Here is a 16,240-nt window from a genome sequence, read left to right on the forward strand (position 1 = left end):
TCAACAATTCTAGAAGCTACCTGATATCCTTCCAATAAGTCCTTTAGTGATTAAGTTTGCCAGAGTTGATTTCTATGGTTTCCAACCAAGAATTCTACGGGTAGGACACAGGTGCATGTGCAGATGCCAAGGGGACAATGGCTCTGTTTCTTTTAGGATTGTTAGTGTTGAATGATGTGAGGCAGGAGCTGCTGGTGGTCAACTCTGTCACCATGTGGAGACAGCTTTTCTGAGAATGAAGCTGTGGCACACAGACTTTAACATGGCCCCTGGTGATCATGATTCCTGATATTCACGTCTTTGACAAGCCCTTTACTATGAGCATAGCTTGGACCCATGACTTGTTTCTAACCAACAGAATACAGCACATCACTGCTATGATTATGTGGCATAAGATTGTAATTTCCACCATGATTTCAGGCTCTTCTTCGCTGGCTCTCATGAAGGAAACTGCCATATTGTGGGCTGCCATAGGGAGAAATTCAAGTAGCAAGGAACTGAGAGCAGGGCAGCCTCCCGCTGCAGAGAGGCCTTTAGTCCAACAACGCATAGGACTGAATTCTTCCGACAACCACAGAAGCTGGAAGCAGATCCTTACCCAGTTAAGCCTTCAGATGAGACTTCAGTGCTGACTGACACCTTTGTTGCAGTCCTGTGACGGAGGGTGCCTGAAGCCAAAGACCCAGGTAAGTCATGTCTAGACTCCTGATGTACTAGACACCGTGAGATAATAAATGTGTGTTGTTTTAAGCTGTTGGGTTTGAGATAATTTGTTACCTTGTAATCGATAACTAATATAGAAGCCAAAACAAGCCTGGTAGAAACAGAATCCTGATGACATTGTTTGAGCCCCTGAATCTCATGACATCTAAATTTCCTGAAACCCTGAAGTGCACCACTAGAAATTTTAATCATGTAAGCCAACAGACATCCTTTTCTTTAATCAAGTTCATGTGGTTGGGCTTTCTTTAAATTGTAACCAAAAGGATCCTGGCCAAGGTGGCAAAAGATGACAGAGGCATTATAGAATCAGCAGGCTTCGGAGCCTCAAAGAGAATTCTGTTATACAGTATTATTTCAGTTCCAGTGTAGGCTAAGACTACAGGTGCAGTGGAGGACTTGATGATTATAATAAGAGTCAAAAAGAATGTTACCACACTGAAGAAATATTAACCCAGATGACAGAGTTAGTGAATTAATTCCCAGAAACTATACCTTTGTATAAAATATACCTCCATTCTTCACGAGCAAGAGAAAATAAAAATAATATTACAAAAATTAAAAGAGATTACATATAAAAGTATCCTGTATAATACCTGACACATTGCAGGTGTTAAAACGTGAGTCCAAATTCAAATAGCTCACTTTTTTTTTAAACAAAAACACTATTTTTAAGTACTCATTTATTATCTCTATTAAAGACCTCTTGGAAATCCATAGATATTTTATTTGGTAAATTGTTAGCAAATACTTTCAAGGGGATTACATGGTTTATATAGTTCTGGAAGACTTCGATATGCTCTGACTGGTTTGAACTTTATCAGACACTCTACTTGTACCCACAGGTGACAACTCAGGGACACTGAAGTGGCAGCAGCCTTCCCATCAGCCAGACACTGATTTCTGCATTTTTCCTGTGTTGTTTTTCAATCCTCCCAACAAGTCCATGACATGGGTACTGCTACTGGTCCCATTTTACAGATGAGGAACTGACACTTAGAAAAGTAATCAAACCAAGGGCCCAGGGCTACAAAGTGGGGGACCAGGAGGCAGTGGGAGCGGCCCTCAGTAAGGGTGTGTTGAAAGGAGAATTCAGTAATGAATCCTCCTCAGTACTCCCTCCCCGATGTATACGCCTTCTGCTGGCCTTTGCTCAGCTTCTGTGCATCTGGAAAAGTAAATTAGGATTTATAGTCTGCAATGGGGAACATGAGAACAACCAAAAGTATGACTAGAAGCCATATAATTGTTCATGTAACACAATTCTAACCACACAACGGATCATGTTGTGACCTACAAAATACCTCCAGAAACGCAAATCATCTACTCTGATTTCTAATTTGCATTTCTCAACAAAATCTTTCAAAAAACAATACATGCCTTCTTCAAGTCTGCTAAAAGATTTCTTTCACCAGGTGGTTTAATCTCTGTTACTATTTTCGAAGATCTTTTGCTGCCCTTTCCCCATCCAATCCTTGTTTTACTGTTGATTCTTAGCTGAACCTTAAGAAAACTCAATTATAACATGTAAAAATCTATGAAATTCAGATCAAAAGGGGACCTTGAGCCATCATTAAAAATAAAGACCTCTGAGGAGGATCTTGGAATAATGTGGAGCACATAAAAAATACCTCTCTCGTTAATTGGACAGTCCACCCGGATGGGTGACAGCAACTCTGATGACTCCTTTCAGACTGAATAAGCAGGACAAGACAGTTCTGCAGCACATGAAATACCACTACAAACAATGTACATTGAACCGTATATCATCAGCATGCCCAAGACACTTCATAGCAATCCTATGCAGCATACTCAGAGAGATACTGGAGTAGAATTTATGAATTTTAAATGAACTTCTATAGTTTCTTAGGGCAAATCTTTAAAATTACTTCTACCATGCAAAAATCTTTCAATTTAATGTTCTAAGACAGGTGTTTTCACCCTTTCTGTGTCTAACTACAACCCTCTCAGTGGCTGCAACTTCATTCATTTCCCAATCCCTGCAAACACACCTTAAATCTTTTGCCATGAAAGTTACTCAATTCCTAACTTGGAGATTCTCAGATTAGAGATGTGATAACTCCTGAAATGAATAATACCATCATCATTCATGCAAAATACCTGACTGAGGAAAACAAAACCAAAACAGTCATAATACTAATGATGATAAAGAAGAAAATTTTTCTGCTTTTAGAAAAACCACAGTTCCTTACTGCCCTTTAGCAGAAGGAAGAAATGTATATAGTACTAAGCATTTCACCTAGCCTTTTCACACACAAAAAACAAAAACAAGTTTTCCTTTGTCACACCTTTAAAAAAAGAAACTGGGGACAGGAAGATCAGGAGAAAGATGAGAATCATGACTAAGGAGTCAATAAAAAATGTGGCTAAGACTCAATAATCTTTGATGCTTTCTTTTTTACTCCCAATTAGACTCCAGACTATTTTCCAGGAGTCACTGTTGATTTGGACTTTTTTTTTTTTAGTTTTTGACTAATATTATTAAAACCTAATTTTCTTTTTAAAACCAGGCCGGCTACCTCCCAGCACTCTGGCAGGCTGAGGCAGGAGGATCGCTTGAGCCCAGGAGTTCAAGACTACAGTGAGCTACGAATCCCACCACTGTACTCCAGCCCGGGCAACAGAGCAAGATCCCATCTCAAAAAAAAAAAAGAAAAGAAAAGAAAAAAAAAGAGAAAAGAAAAGAAAAGAAAAGAAAGAAAGAGAGAGAAGGGGAAAAAAAAAGAAAACCTCACTGAGATTTCATGGCCCAAACAGTATTTAATATGTAATATCTTAAAAGTCACTGAGTTTCTCTGACATGTTGTAACTGCTGTATCACTATGGCATCCAAAGGTGTAGATTTTATTCAAGGAGTCCTTACCCAGGGAACATTCAATTATAGTGACAGTTTGTTGAGGGCTTATGGTCCTGTAACTTTTGACAGCGGGAATTTTTAATATTCCACCAATACTGCTCACCAACTAAGTGGCTGGATGGGAAAGCACAGAGAAATCTAACACTCACTTGAAGTAAGTAGTAAGTAGACATCTTCCATGTCTACTCTATCCTCACTTCCAATTCAGCAGCACAGAGGTTGGAAGAAAAGGGAAGGAGGCCACCACGGGTTGGCCATCAAGTCAAATAAATCAGACAAGGCTTCTAATAGAAACCTACTTCACCATCAGTACACACGTAGTATCTGTGTTGAAATGACTTTAAGGCAATTACTTGGTGGAAAAATGCCAAAACGACATTAATAACAGCAAATTTCCATCAACACTACACTAGTTATTAGTAAAAAGATGGATCGGATACTATTCATTTTTAATTCATAGACTCTACTTGTATATTCAATACAAAAGAGCACTGCAAGTTTATAAAGTCATTTTTCTGCTGCCTGCATAGTACTGAATTATTTAAAACTCATTTGAAAAACACACACACACCTGACAGTTTTTAAAATGCTGTTTGACAAGAGCATTTTCAACATCTATAAAAATATGTGCTAGAAAAGCAGATTCTGTACACACTGTCTTTCATTAGCAAGTCCTGAAGTATTTTTACCCATTGGTGTATCACACTTCACAAAATTGCTTGAGAGAAACAGGAGAAAATGTGACCTTCTATTCAGAGTTCCAATTATGGTATAGATCACATAGTGAATTTATACCATCCTCTAAGTAAATTAACTGGTTCATCAAAATCTGCACAATGTCAGTTACACTGAGGAATTCTCAGTCAAAAGTTATAGGATCATAAGCCCTCAACAAACTGACACTCTAATTGAGTTCTCTGGGTAAGAGCTCTTTGAATAAAATCTACAACTTCAGACACAATAGTGATACAGCAGTTAAGACACACCAGAGAAACTCAAAGACTTTTTAAAAATTGTATATCAAAGTGTTTGGATCATAAAATCTCAATGAGGTTTAAAAAATTAGGTTTTAATAATATTACTCAAAAATGTAAAAAAAAAAAATCCAAACCAATAATGACTCTTCTAAAATAGTCTTAAAACAGGAAAAGTTATTCCCTCTCAAAATATACATCATTCTCGAAGCTGATCTAGCTTCCTCCGTATCTATGGCTATATCTCCTTTTTCAAATCTACTGTTTCAAGTTTTCTTTCTAATTTTCTTAATTAAACCTGCCACAGGCTTGTCTACTTGGTTTGTTTTTTCAAAGATACACCCCTTTATTTATCAATGCTATCATTTTTTCCTTTTAGTTTATTAAATTTTGCCTTTATCATTATTAGTTTCATCTTCCTCTAATCTTTTATTTGTTCCTTTTCTAGCTTCTTAAAGATGTAGGTTATTTATTTTTAAAACTTTCTTGCTATATAATAAAAAGCACTTGAGTTTTCCAAAGCCCACAGGTTTGATATACAATGTTCTCACTGTTTATTTCTAAAGTCTTTTTTCTAATTCCTCTTAATTAGGGAGTTATTTAAATTTCCAAGTGATTTGACTGTTGGTATTAGTTTACCTTTTTTCATGGTTAGGTTTTTAAAATCCATTATTATTAACTGTGAGCAGAGGATATGCCCTATAAAATTTCTGTATTTATAGAGATGACTGAAGCTGCCTTTGTAGCCTAATCCTGTGGTCTCTGTGTGAGCACGGCAGGTCCCACGGGCCATACCCTGCGCAACACCGGGAGGCGCTTCACCTGTCCTGCTCCCGTTGTTTAGATGTGTTTTCAAGTCTTCTAAATGCTCAGTTTTACCTTTTCCGGTTTGAATTGCAGACTTTGCCTTCCAACTGGGCTCTCAGATTTTGGATCTGACACTTCTCCTTACTGCCCACTCTAGACTTCTGGACTTGGGTCACCAACTCAGCCATCTACACTCTGCTTATTATCTTTGGTTGAGCCAGCCACCCCAAACTCTGGCTTTATTCAACAAACATTTATTAAGTAACCATGATGCACCAACCGTGATATAAGCAGAGAACAATATCCCTGCCCTCTGGAACTTGAAAGGGACAGGACAAATAAGTTAAGGTTGGTGAAAATATGCTACCACAGTTGTCTCCCTTATCCACTGTTTCACTTTCCACAGTTTCAGTCACACATGGTCACCATGGCCTGAAAATATTAAATGGAAAGTTCCGGAAACAAACAATTCATAACTTTTAAATTGTACCGTGTTCTGAGTGGGGTGATGAAATCTTGCATCGTCTCGTTCTGTCCCACTCTGTTCCACTGGGGACATGAATGATCCCTTTGTCCACTGGATCCACACTACTACTCTGCCTGTCATCCCAGTTATCAGATCAAACAAACACAGCATATATGGGATTTGGTACTATCTACAGTTTCAAGCAAGCACTAGGAGTTGAAAGTACGTATTCCCTGCAGATAAGGGAGGACTACTGTATACATTTATATCTTAATAACTCAATTTTCCCACTAGATATAATATACTGTAGCAAATTTGGGGAAAAAACTAAAGTTTAAAGAGAAAAATTATAAATAATGCCCATAATTCCACAATCTTGAGTTAACCATTATTAATATTTGGTGTATCTCTCTAGTCCTTTTTGTATGACTATTTTTCTTTTGAAAAACTATTGAAATCACATTATATGTAATACTTTGTATTCTACTTTCTACCTTTATTTTTATCATGAGTATTTCCCTATCCCATTAAAATAATCTCTGACAATACCATTTTAATGGCTATATAATATTCTATCACATCATGATCTACTGAATCATTTACTTACTATTAGAACTTTTCAATGGTTCCCCATTTTCCAATATCTCATGCCAATAAATATGCTGATATCAATCTTTTTCTGTATTTCTGGTTATTTGTTATTTGGACAGATTCTTGTAAAGGTAATTTTACAGATCTTGATATTCATACTCAAATTACTTTCCAGAAAGTTTGTACCATCAAAAGTTTATGTAAACTCTCATTTCACCAAACCCTCATAAAACAGTGATAATTTTTTAATCTTGCTCATTTAATGAGCAACATAGATTATTGTAATTTTCTCATGATAATGAGCTTTTATGATATACATTTGTTAGCCACTGATATTTTTCTATAAATTGTTTATAGATATCTTTTGCCAGTTTGCCTGTCGGTATTTTTCTTACAATTAGTATTGTTCATCACAAAAATGTAATCCTTTTTTTCTAATTAATTTCTAATTTTTTGTCCTTTATTTTAATATATAATATATTTGGACTTGACAAAAAAGTTTGTTACTCTTGTCTTTGAGATTGTGTTCCTTGTTTTTATGCTTAGAAATTTAAATTTCCCTCACATCTTCTTAGATATTTTTCAGATCTTGCTTATTATATAGGCTAAGCATCAGAAATTTGTTTTAAGAGTATAGTGAGGTAAAGCTCTAACTTTAGTTTCTTCCAAATGGTTAAAACTTCTTCAAGCATCATTTGTAAGAAACCCTTGTTTTCCCTACTGATTTTTGATGTTATCTTTATCATGTTTGTGGCCTACTATGGCCTAAAAAGATGTGTGTCTTAGAATCAAGAAACTATGGTAAAATAAATTATAGAAGTGACATATATTGCTAGAAATAAAACTTGTTATTTATTTGACCTGTGTATTATAAATGACTACAAAATTAAAATGCTCTCCTCTTGAATTCAGAGGGGAACAATGTCCATTGAAAGAGAGATAAATTAGAATCAAATTATTTTCTCTCTCATATAAGGTAATGAGAAGCCAACTTTAAATGAAAAGAACATTTATGCAGTATGCAGCCTGTTCTCAGCTGGTTATCACAGAATAATTGATGTACTAATGATTTCAATTCATAGCACCAACTGTCTTCATTTTGCATAATTTGAACCAAACCTGAATGTAAATGGAAAACAGTACTCTTGCCTATTTAACTCCCATGACTTTTAACTAAAAATCACTTAATACTGCAGAAGAGGAAGGGGAAATTAGCAAATATAAAAAATTCTCTATTTTAAAACATTCCTCCTTATACTGAAATGGGAAGAATTAAGTAAACAGATCAGAAATCTCCAGAGATGTGATTTATCATCTTATTAGTTGAGAGTGAATATTTAATTGTATAACATTTATCTCCAATAGTATCTCCTAAAAAAATTTCCAAATAGGCCAAAGTGTACATTTTAAATACTCCAAAGGGAAATAAATGTGCTTTACAGGCTTTCATTATTTTTTAATGAAAAAATATTAGTAAGAAAAAAAATCAAGCCAAAATAATTGCTACATTTGCAATTAACTTTTCATATTAAAGAAAACCCACCCTTTTTCTATAAAACACATTACACAGGGCTCTTCTATTTAATTACATGTATTTATTGACATCACCTACTAACCCAGGACATAGGACTTTTCTTCAATTTTTGTACCTTGTAAAAATAACCTCCAGTCATCATTATCTGAGACATCCAACACAGTACATCCAAGTCTTGCACCTGTCCCCTAAGTCACCAAAATTGATCATTAACAAGCCTAGTTAGTTAAGTACAGATTAGGTAGGTGTTATCATCCACACACCCACAATTATATCACAGTATGATGGCCAATTAGTTTCAACCTGGGTAGTGAACCTTATTCCAGACAACTCTGTTCAACTGGAAAAACAGCTGCTTCCTTGTTTCTACCTACTGCTTTTCTCTGTTATTCTGTGCTGGCCAACTGGGTAAAACAGACCCTAAACAAGGTCTGAGTAATTTATAGATGGCAGGAGCCATCCATGGCTAGCGTGCTCTGGTTGGTATGGAAATTTCTCATATCCATGTGGTTTAATTCCACCTCTGTGTAAGACGTGTACACTTTTAAATGGAACCACACCAGGCCTGAACAATCATAGAAGACAATATGTGTTCATGCACCTAAATTAAAACTTGCTTAGAAACAATGCCATGTGGCTAACAGAATATAGCTTCTGAACCACGTGAGGGCAAATGAGAGTTAATGTTCATACACATAAACATGTAGTAACTTTTCATTACCAATTTAAAAAAGCCAACTGTCACAGCCAAAAGGAGCTGCTATGGACTGAACTGTGTCCTACAAAAATTCGTATGTTGAAGCCCTAACTCCCAATGTGATGGTATTTGAAGAAGGGGCCTTTGGGAGATGATGAGGGTTAGATGCGGTAAGGAGGGTGTGGCCCTCATGATGGCCCTTATATGAAGGGACACCAGAGAGCTTGTGCCATGTGAGGACACAGTAAGAAGGTGGCCAGGAAGAGAGGCCAAAGACCAACCATGCTGGCACCTTGATCTCAGACTTTCAGCCTCCAGAACTGTGAGAAATAAATTTCTTTTGTTTAAGCCACACAGGCTATGGTATTTGTTACGGCAGCCCAAGCTGACTAAGACAGGAGCCTAAGAAGACACGAGGACTAAACGTTATCCTGGCTGGGGTCATGGAACAGAAAAAGGAAATTAGGTAAAAATTAGGGAAATCTGCATAATGTATGGACTTTAGAAAATAATGACATATAAATATTGTTTCATTGACTGTAAAAAAAGTATCATACTAATGTTAAGATGTTAATAATAGGTAAAATTGTGTGTGGGGTAATGGGAGCTTTCGGTATAGCTTTCTTTATAATTTTTTCTGTAAATCTAAAGCCATTGTAAAAAATAAAATTTACTTAAATTACATAAATAAAGCCTGTCTTTGATGTTCCCTCCAAAACTACACATCATATCATTTCTTTATTTTCAGTATCTTAGCTATGGTTTAGAATAAACTTTTATCCATTAACATCAGCAAAAAAGAAATTTCTCATAAATATTGTCTAAGCTATTGCTTATAGAACCTTAAATTATACTATGTAGTTAAGGCCTGTTAGTCTATATGATCTAAGAAGAACTACTTGGTATTTATTATCACCACTCATTAATAATGAATAATCACAGCTTCTTGAAAATACACAGGTGGCACAAACTGACAAATCACAGACAAGGAAATACAACTGAATAAAAAAGAAATGAAAAAGTCTCGCATTTCACTAATAAAAGCATTGTAAGTACCAGCAGTGGAAAAATTTTTGTTATGTATCGAACTTCCAAAAAACTTAAAGAGAATATTCAGGCTGGTCAGGAAGTAGCAAAGTGAACACTTTGATATGCTGTTGGTGCACTATAAACCAGAATAAACTCACATAAAGCAAGTTGATAATATGTATAAAGAGTCATAAAAATAGTTCAAACCCTTAATGTTTTTCTGGACTCTACTACAAGGACATATTCATACTTGGGAGCCAAGATTTGCAAATAATGCTCTGACAGACATTCCCACTTATAATCTGAATAAGGTAGTAAAATTAGTATGTAAAATTAGTAAATGAGAGAATACATTAATAGAAATCATTATGCAATCATTAAAAATAAGGCTTCTGAAGACCTGTGCTTATAACATGTTAAATGAAAAAATAGAAAATAGAATTGTATACAAGGGTAGGAATATGTGAGAGTACAATGCAATTATAATAGTAATTTTCTCTAGGTAAGAGACTGGCAATTTGTTTTTTTCATCATACATTTATATATATTCAATTTTTCTGCAATGAATATGTCATTCTTTCAATTCAGAGCTGGGAAACAAGGTTATCTTTTCATCTAGCCACTGCTTTCTTTTCAGTTTTAATTGTTTATGTGAATTGAACAAATTTTTAAAAGAAATTGTTATACAGGATTTTTTAAGAAAGAATAACTAAAGAAAACTCAGCAGTCAGATAAAATTATCTTTTCTGTTCTTAATTCACCTCCTATGAGCCCTAAGTTCTTCCTAGGATGGTCAGGGAATGGGCAGATCATTCTGTCCAGCTGTTCAGGGCTAGGTCTTCTCTCTCTCCACAACATTGACTCAATAGCCAGAGAGATGATTCATGCACGCCCTTTCCCTCAAAGAGTTCCAACTGTAGTGGGAGGAAGTCTCCTGCCTCAATTTCTCATTCTCATCTCATAAAATCTAACTCTTGGGAATCATTATTTTGGGTTAAGTATTGCTTTTACCTTGAGTTCTGTTCAACTGTAAGCCCTGCTGGGAGGCAGGAAAAATTAACTAACTCTTTGATATGACTCAAATAACTTTCCTTTATGGGAGGCTGTGAAGAGGAAAGGGAGGAAATATATAAATGGACATCCAAGGAATGCAGAAGAATAATTTCCCCTACTTCAGCCTGGGATAGTCCAGGAATGTTGATTTAAACTGATCTCTAACAGGCTGGGAAAATACGTTTCCATGAAATAAAACAGAGGGTGAGTATCATTCTATATACATTTGTCATCCAAGCTTATTGGAAAAATGCAACAGTCCCAGTAGATACACAGACAAAAGATGTTATCCTACAACATAAAAAGAAAACCATGTTTTCAGAAGGGGCTCACTCTGGATAATAAACAAATGTTTGTATACACACACAGTCCAATCTCTGCTAAAATTGACAAAATGACATTATAAACTGGCATAACTTCTTGAAAAATAGCTTAAGCCATCCTTACAAAACCTAAATCCCAGACGGCAGCCTTCTCTCCTCTCAAGAGCTGCCACAGATGCTGACCAAACCCTGAGAAGACCAGAATTCCTTCTTGAGCTGTCATCCATCAGGCCATTTTTGTTAAAGGAGTTTTCTCCCCCAAGAATGATAAATTTGGGTATCTCTGGATTTACATATTCGTTACTTGCTTGTTTATACTAACTCCCAAGGTATATTGCGACCCTATGTCCACTGGTTTTTATTTTCTACCAAGGTGTCAGAAATACTTTTACATTTCAAAAAATTTAGAAAAGAATGTTATACTTTCACTTGGGAAAATGTACTAATCAACTTTTATACCTCATTGCCTCCTTTGCTCTAGATAACCCTTTCTTCTTGCATTTTCAAAGGGTTTTATTAATAACTTTGTTTATAACTGAACAACTGTTATTAGCTTTTCTGGTTTACATGAAGTCTAAATCTGTTAGCACACATTTCTGTATACAGACAACTATTGTGAGAGTTGGCACAGTCATTAGTAAGCCTCGTGAACAAATAGTACTTGTTCTAATGAAAGATAATAAATTAGTAGAAATCTGTGATCACAGCCTGTTCTCATTGCCACCAAAGTCATGACAATCTAATTCTCTCTTCCACTGAAGGCAATAAATGATGCTGACCCTACACACATATTTAACTCTAGTTTAAGCAACTAGTAGCTGCGTTAAAGCAACACCTCTCAAAATTTTTGTACTGTGTCCCACATAAAAACTCATTTTAGACTTGACCTAGCATATATATAAAAAGAGCTGAAACCAAAGTTCCTTGAAATAATACTTACCCTTACTATATGCAACACTAATACTTCTATGTCTCCTTTCTTTTCTTGTTTTTGGAAGGCCAGTTGTGACACACTACATTGATTTCATGTCCTTTTAATGGGCTAGAACTCAGAGTTGAAAATGATTGCTTTAAACCCTATTATTTGATAGGTGATGTTACGACTCACAGTAGCATAGCATCTCAGTATGTATTTGTCCCCAAGACTCTATCCTTTGCTTTCTTTTCTTTTCACTCTACTCTCCACCAACTCCTCAAACACTGTCCTTTATGTTGTATTTTAGACAAATATGTCAGAAGCACCTTAACATAAAATGTACACAGATGCAAAGACAGAACTCAAAGTAGCATGGCAATTTCATGCCACCTAAGGAATTCTGTCCCATATGGGACACGGATTTTACAGTCAATACAGCAATGAGACAAGTAGCCATTCTCCTTTGTACAAAGAGTTAACAGTCCACATTGACAGTTCTTAACTAGCAATTTCAGTGGCTATATAAATTTTACATATTCTACTGCTTCTCTCTCCCCCCATTTCTGATATTGAGTTCTAAAACAATGATACATCAGCCCACCTTATAACTGAAAGAATGAGGTAAATTAAAATACCTGACAGAGGTCAATAAAGGAATCTAGCAAGAGATTTCAGGCCAAAAAGCGCTCATGAAAATGACAGGTCCTTTCACTGATGTTCTTTAACTTATATCCATTTAACCACAAATATTTACTAAGTCCTACTATAAGCACCAGGCAGATGAGTAAGAAACACAGATGAATAAGAAACAGTCCCTAATGAAGCTCACAGCATAAAAAGTGAAAAATATGGATAAATTATGAAGGAGAAAGTGCTTATTAGCGAGAAAGCTACAAACACTATAGGGACAAAAACAAGTAATTAACTCTGCCTGGAGGAATCAGGAAAAGCAGCACAGAATAGATATTATTTGATCTGGGTCTTGAATAACCAGGAATTCACAAGGAGAAAAGAGTAAAAGGCATTCCAGGGTGGGAGATACCCATGCCAAGGCCCAGACACACAGGGTTGACATTTTGAGTCTGAGTCTTCACCACCTGTGAAGGAGGCAGCTCATGAAGTGGCTGGCATGTCTCCCTCCTGGGCCACCTCTGGAGCAGGGACTCTTCCTCAAACACAACCACCTCACAGGGTCCCAGAACATGAAGGGAAATGGACAGATGGTGAGAGGCAGAACAACCACTGAAATAATACACACAAGAACTGGGAAAAGTAAAAGCACCACATAATGAGTGTGATGACTTCACCCTGGCGGTCAAGTCCACACCCCTCACACCCCGCACAATGCCTAATAGCTGCCTGTTTGGAGTGGCCTTCCTTCATAAAACTCCATAATTGCGGGAAATTACTAATTCCAAGCCTTTCATAAAACACAGAGGTCCACTAAACCGTTTGCTTTGGCAGATGTTTTTCCTCCCCAAGGACAGCCCATATAGTCCTGCAATAAAGCAGGCTTTGTTCTAAAGATTTACAGTGTTTTCCCAATGAAAATTCTAATTGACAACCACGAACAGAATAACAATACAGAGCAAAGAGAGCTCTAGTTACAGCCATTCTTCCAAGATCCATCCCAAAGAAGCACTCACTGCTCAGGTTTCCTGGATCAGGGTTTAGCTCAGTCTTTCCGAGCATAAGTAGATGCTCGGAAATTAGAAGTTTTCATTCAAAGCAGTCAAGTCTTAAAAAACCAAAAGACTTATTCATTTAAACATCAAAGACAGGAAATCTCACTTAATTCCCAGGCTGAGAATATCAGGTCACTCTACACAGAATAAGCATATTACACAAAAATGCAACCATGCCTTTTCCAGGTAAGGTGGGGGGAGGATGCTAAAAAAAAATAAAATGCATGATGAGCTCTTCAGAAATAGTTGCCTGAGAATATTAAAAGCACCATTATTCAATGGATTCATCACAAGATACAAGTTCAAGTACCAGAGGGAGTGATTTTCATATGAATGTTAAAGTTGCCAGTTACATACAAAAGCCCACCATCTACATAGAGAACCAAGTCACGTGGAGCAAGCCAGGGGGACAGTGAGTGACAAGGTATGGAGAGGGCTGTTCAAGTAAGAGACAGACATTACTGGACCCATTTTCAAAGAAAACTTTGAAGATTTTGTTAGGCTTTCTGCACGGAGCTGCCACAAGTAGCAATACAATTGTAAATGAGTGGTGTGCAGGGGCCACATCACTGCCAATGACAAGGCCTGCAACCAATGGCTGCTCACCACGGGAGATTAGCATGAAAGAAAGACTGGAGGTTACAGGCTGACACACAGCCCAGTGAAAATATTCTAAAATAAGGTAAGACACGCAACACAGTCACACAAATCAAAACCAAAACAAATATTCCTGTCTGAAAAGAACAGTAGCAAAAAAAATACAAAAAAAATCTTCTTCCTTTCTGAATCTTCCTGAATCTCCCCCATCTGCAGTGTCCTGGTCCCCACAGTAAAAATAAATAAGCAAACCATGCATTTCCAGTTGCACAATACAGATTAAGGGAAGTGAACCTGGTGGAAGAGGTGGAAAAATAACACAATTCATATTCCTTTCTCTAAACAAAAAGCAGAGAAAGGAACCAAAGGGAGAAAGTGCAGCAGGAATCAGGAGGCTGACTTCTCACCAGTCCGGCATCCACCACAAGCTGTCTGAGGAGTCCCTTAACATCCCGGATTCCCATGTCCTCATCAGAGAAGAAAAGGATTCATCTAGATCTGCAGTTTTGAAACTGCACTCCTCAGAGCCCTAGGATTTTGTGGACATGCCTCTTGGGCAGCCACAGCCACACAGGAGCAAGGAAAAGGAAAGGGCCCCAAGCTTCCTCTCAACCCAAAACAGTTCAGAGTTGATCCATCATATGTTAATATATTGGGTTCTGAGTAAAGCCTTTTGTTTAAAGAGTTCTATTACCAAGACAATTTAGAGCTAAAGTGACTTAAAAGCATTAGACCAACATACCTTATGGTTTTTACCTTTATGTGCTTTCTATGTACTTCTTTGGATTATTGTTATTAGAATTAACTAGCTGACTGGCTGATTACTACTGATCCCCAAATCTGTAGATTAGGTTCTCGTATTCCTACTTAAAAGGTGAGGAAACTGCAACTCAGGTAAGACAAGTACCCCAAAATTACACAGCTCAGTGGCTGACAGGATTCAAACCAGGAATGTCTGACATTAAAACTATTAAGCTCAATTCTGTCCTTATGAAGAATAAACTTCACTGTAAAAAGCAATTTGTTACCTCATTATTATTGCAATTCTTTCTCCATGAAACACTGGGTTCTCCATTTTTATTCTCTAAGAATAAACACTTACCCTGGTGATAATAAATGAATAGCCACAAGTTCGGCCCAACAAGCAAATCTGTTGGGTACAGGAAAGCCCACAACGTTGACAAAGCCTCCAGGGCAATAATGGTTGTTAAGAACTTTCAAAGCAAACAAAACTCCTAAAAGAGAATAAAGAGCATACAAATATCAACAATCCAAATGTGGAGAGAATCACCATTTACAAAGAAAACTAATTAAAAGGTGAAAGATTATTCGATTACATCCAGCTTTTTGCTCTAAAACATACTGTATTCCTTAAAGCCCAGCATTTGGTAAAAAGACAATGTTCAGGGCACTCATTCCTTTAATGATTCTTGACATGGAAATTCATACTGACTTTCAGTATGCTACTAAACATATAACATAAAATGGGAATGAAACGCTAGCAATGGTACTAAATATCACTAAATTGTACACTTTAAAATAGTTAATTTTATGCTATATAAATTTTAACTCAATAAAAAATGCCAGTAATATGTATTTTTCTAACCTCTATGGAAAGGCATGTTGAAGGCAGGACATATATTCTTCCTTCTCCCACAATTAGATGCATAATGGTGCATCTGAGAGGAAAGAGGGAAGGACGGCAGAGAAGGTAGAGGGAAGGATCTGATTTCCTTGTTTCAGGACTATTTCCCTCCTCCCCTTCACATTCTAATACTTAGAACACCTAATTTAAATCCTGAAGGCAATTTCAGTCCCATGAAATATCTGTAAAAAAAAGAACTAGTGAGGAAAAAAGGTGAGAGACAATGCATCACATGGTTAATGTCATGCAGACTGTGTTCAAATCCCAGCTCTACCACTTACGAGCTGTGTAACTTCTCTGGGTCTTAGATTCCTCGCTATAAAAT

General features: G+C 36.6%; 1 protein-coding gene across 1 annotated transcript in view; it reads right to left on the bottom strand.

Annotated features, from left to right (window-relative positions):
- The window catches only part of RHBDD1 (rhomboid domain containing 1), a 116,634-nt gene that overhangs the window by 74,798 nt on the left and 25,596 nt on the right, over positions 1-16,240 (bottom strand). The window contains exon 3 of the mRNA XM_069466655.1: positions 15,373-15,505. Coding sequence (XP_069322756.1) covers positions 15,373-15,505 — 133 coding nt within the window. The remainder of the gene's footprint in view (positions 1-15,372; positions 15,506-16,240) is intronic.

Source organism: Eulemur rufifrons, chromosome 1, assembly GCF_041146395.1.
Source record: "Eulemur rufifrons isolate Redbay chromosome 1, OSU_ERuf_1, whole genome shotgun sequence".
In the NCBI taxonomy this organism is placed as follows: Eukaryota; Metazoa; Chordata; class Mammalia; order Primates; family Lemuridae; genus Eulemur; species Eulemur rufifrons.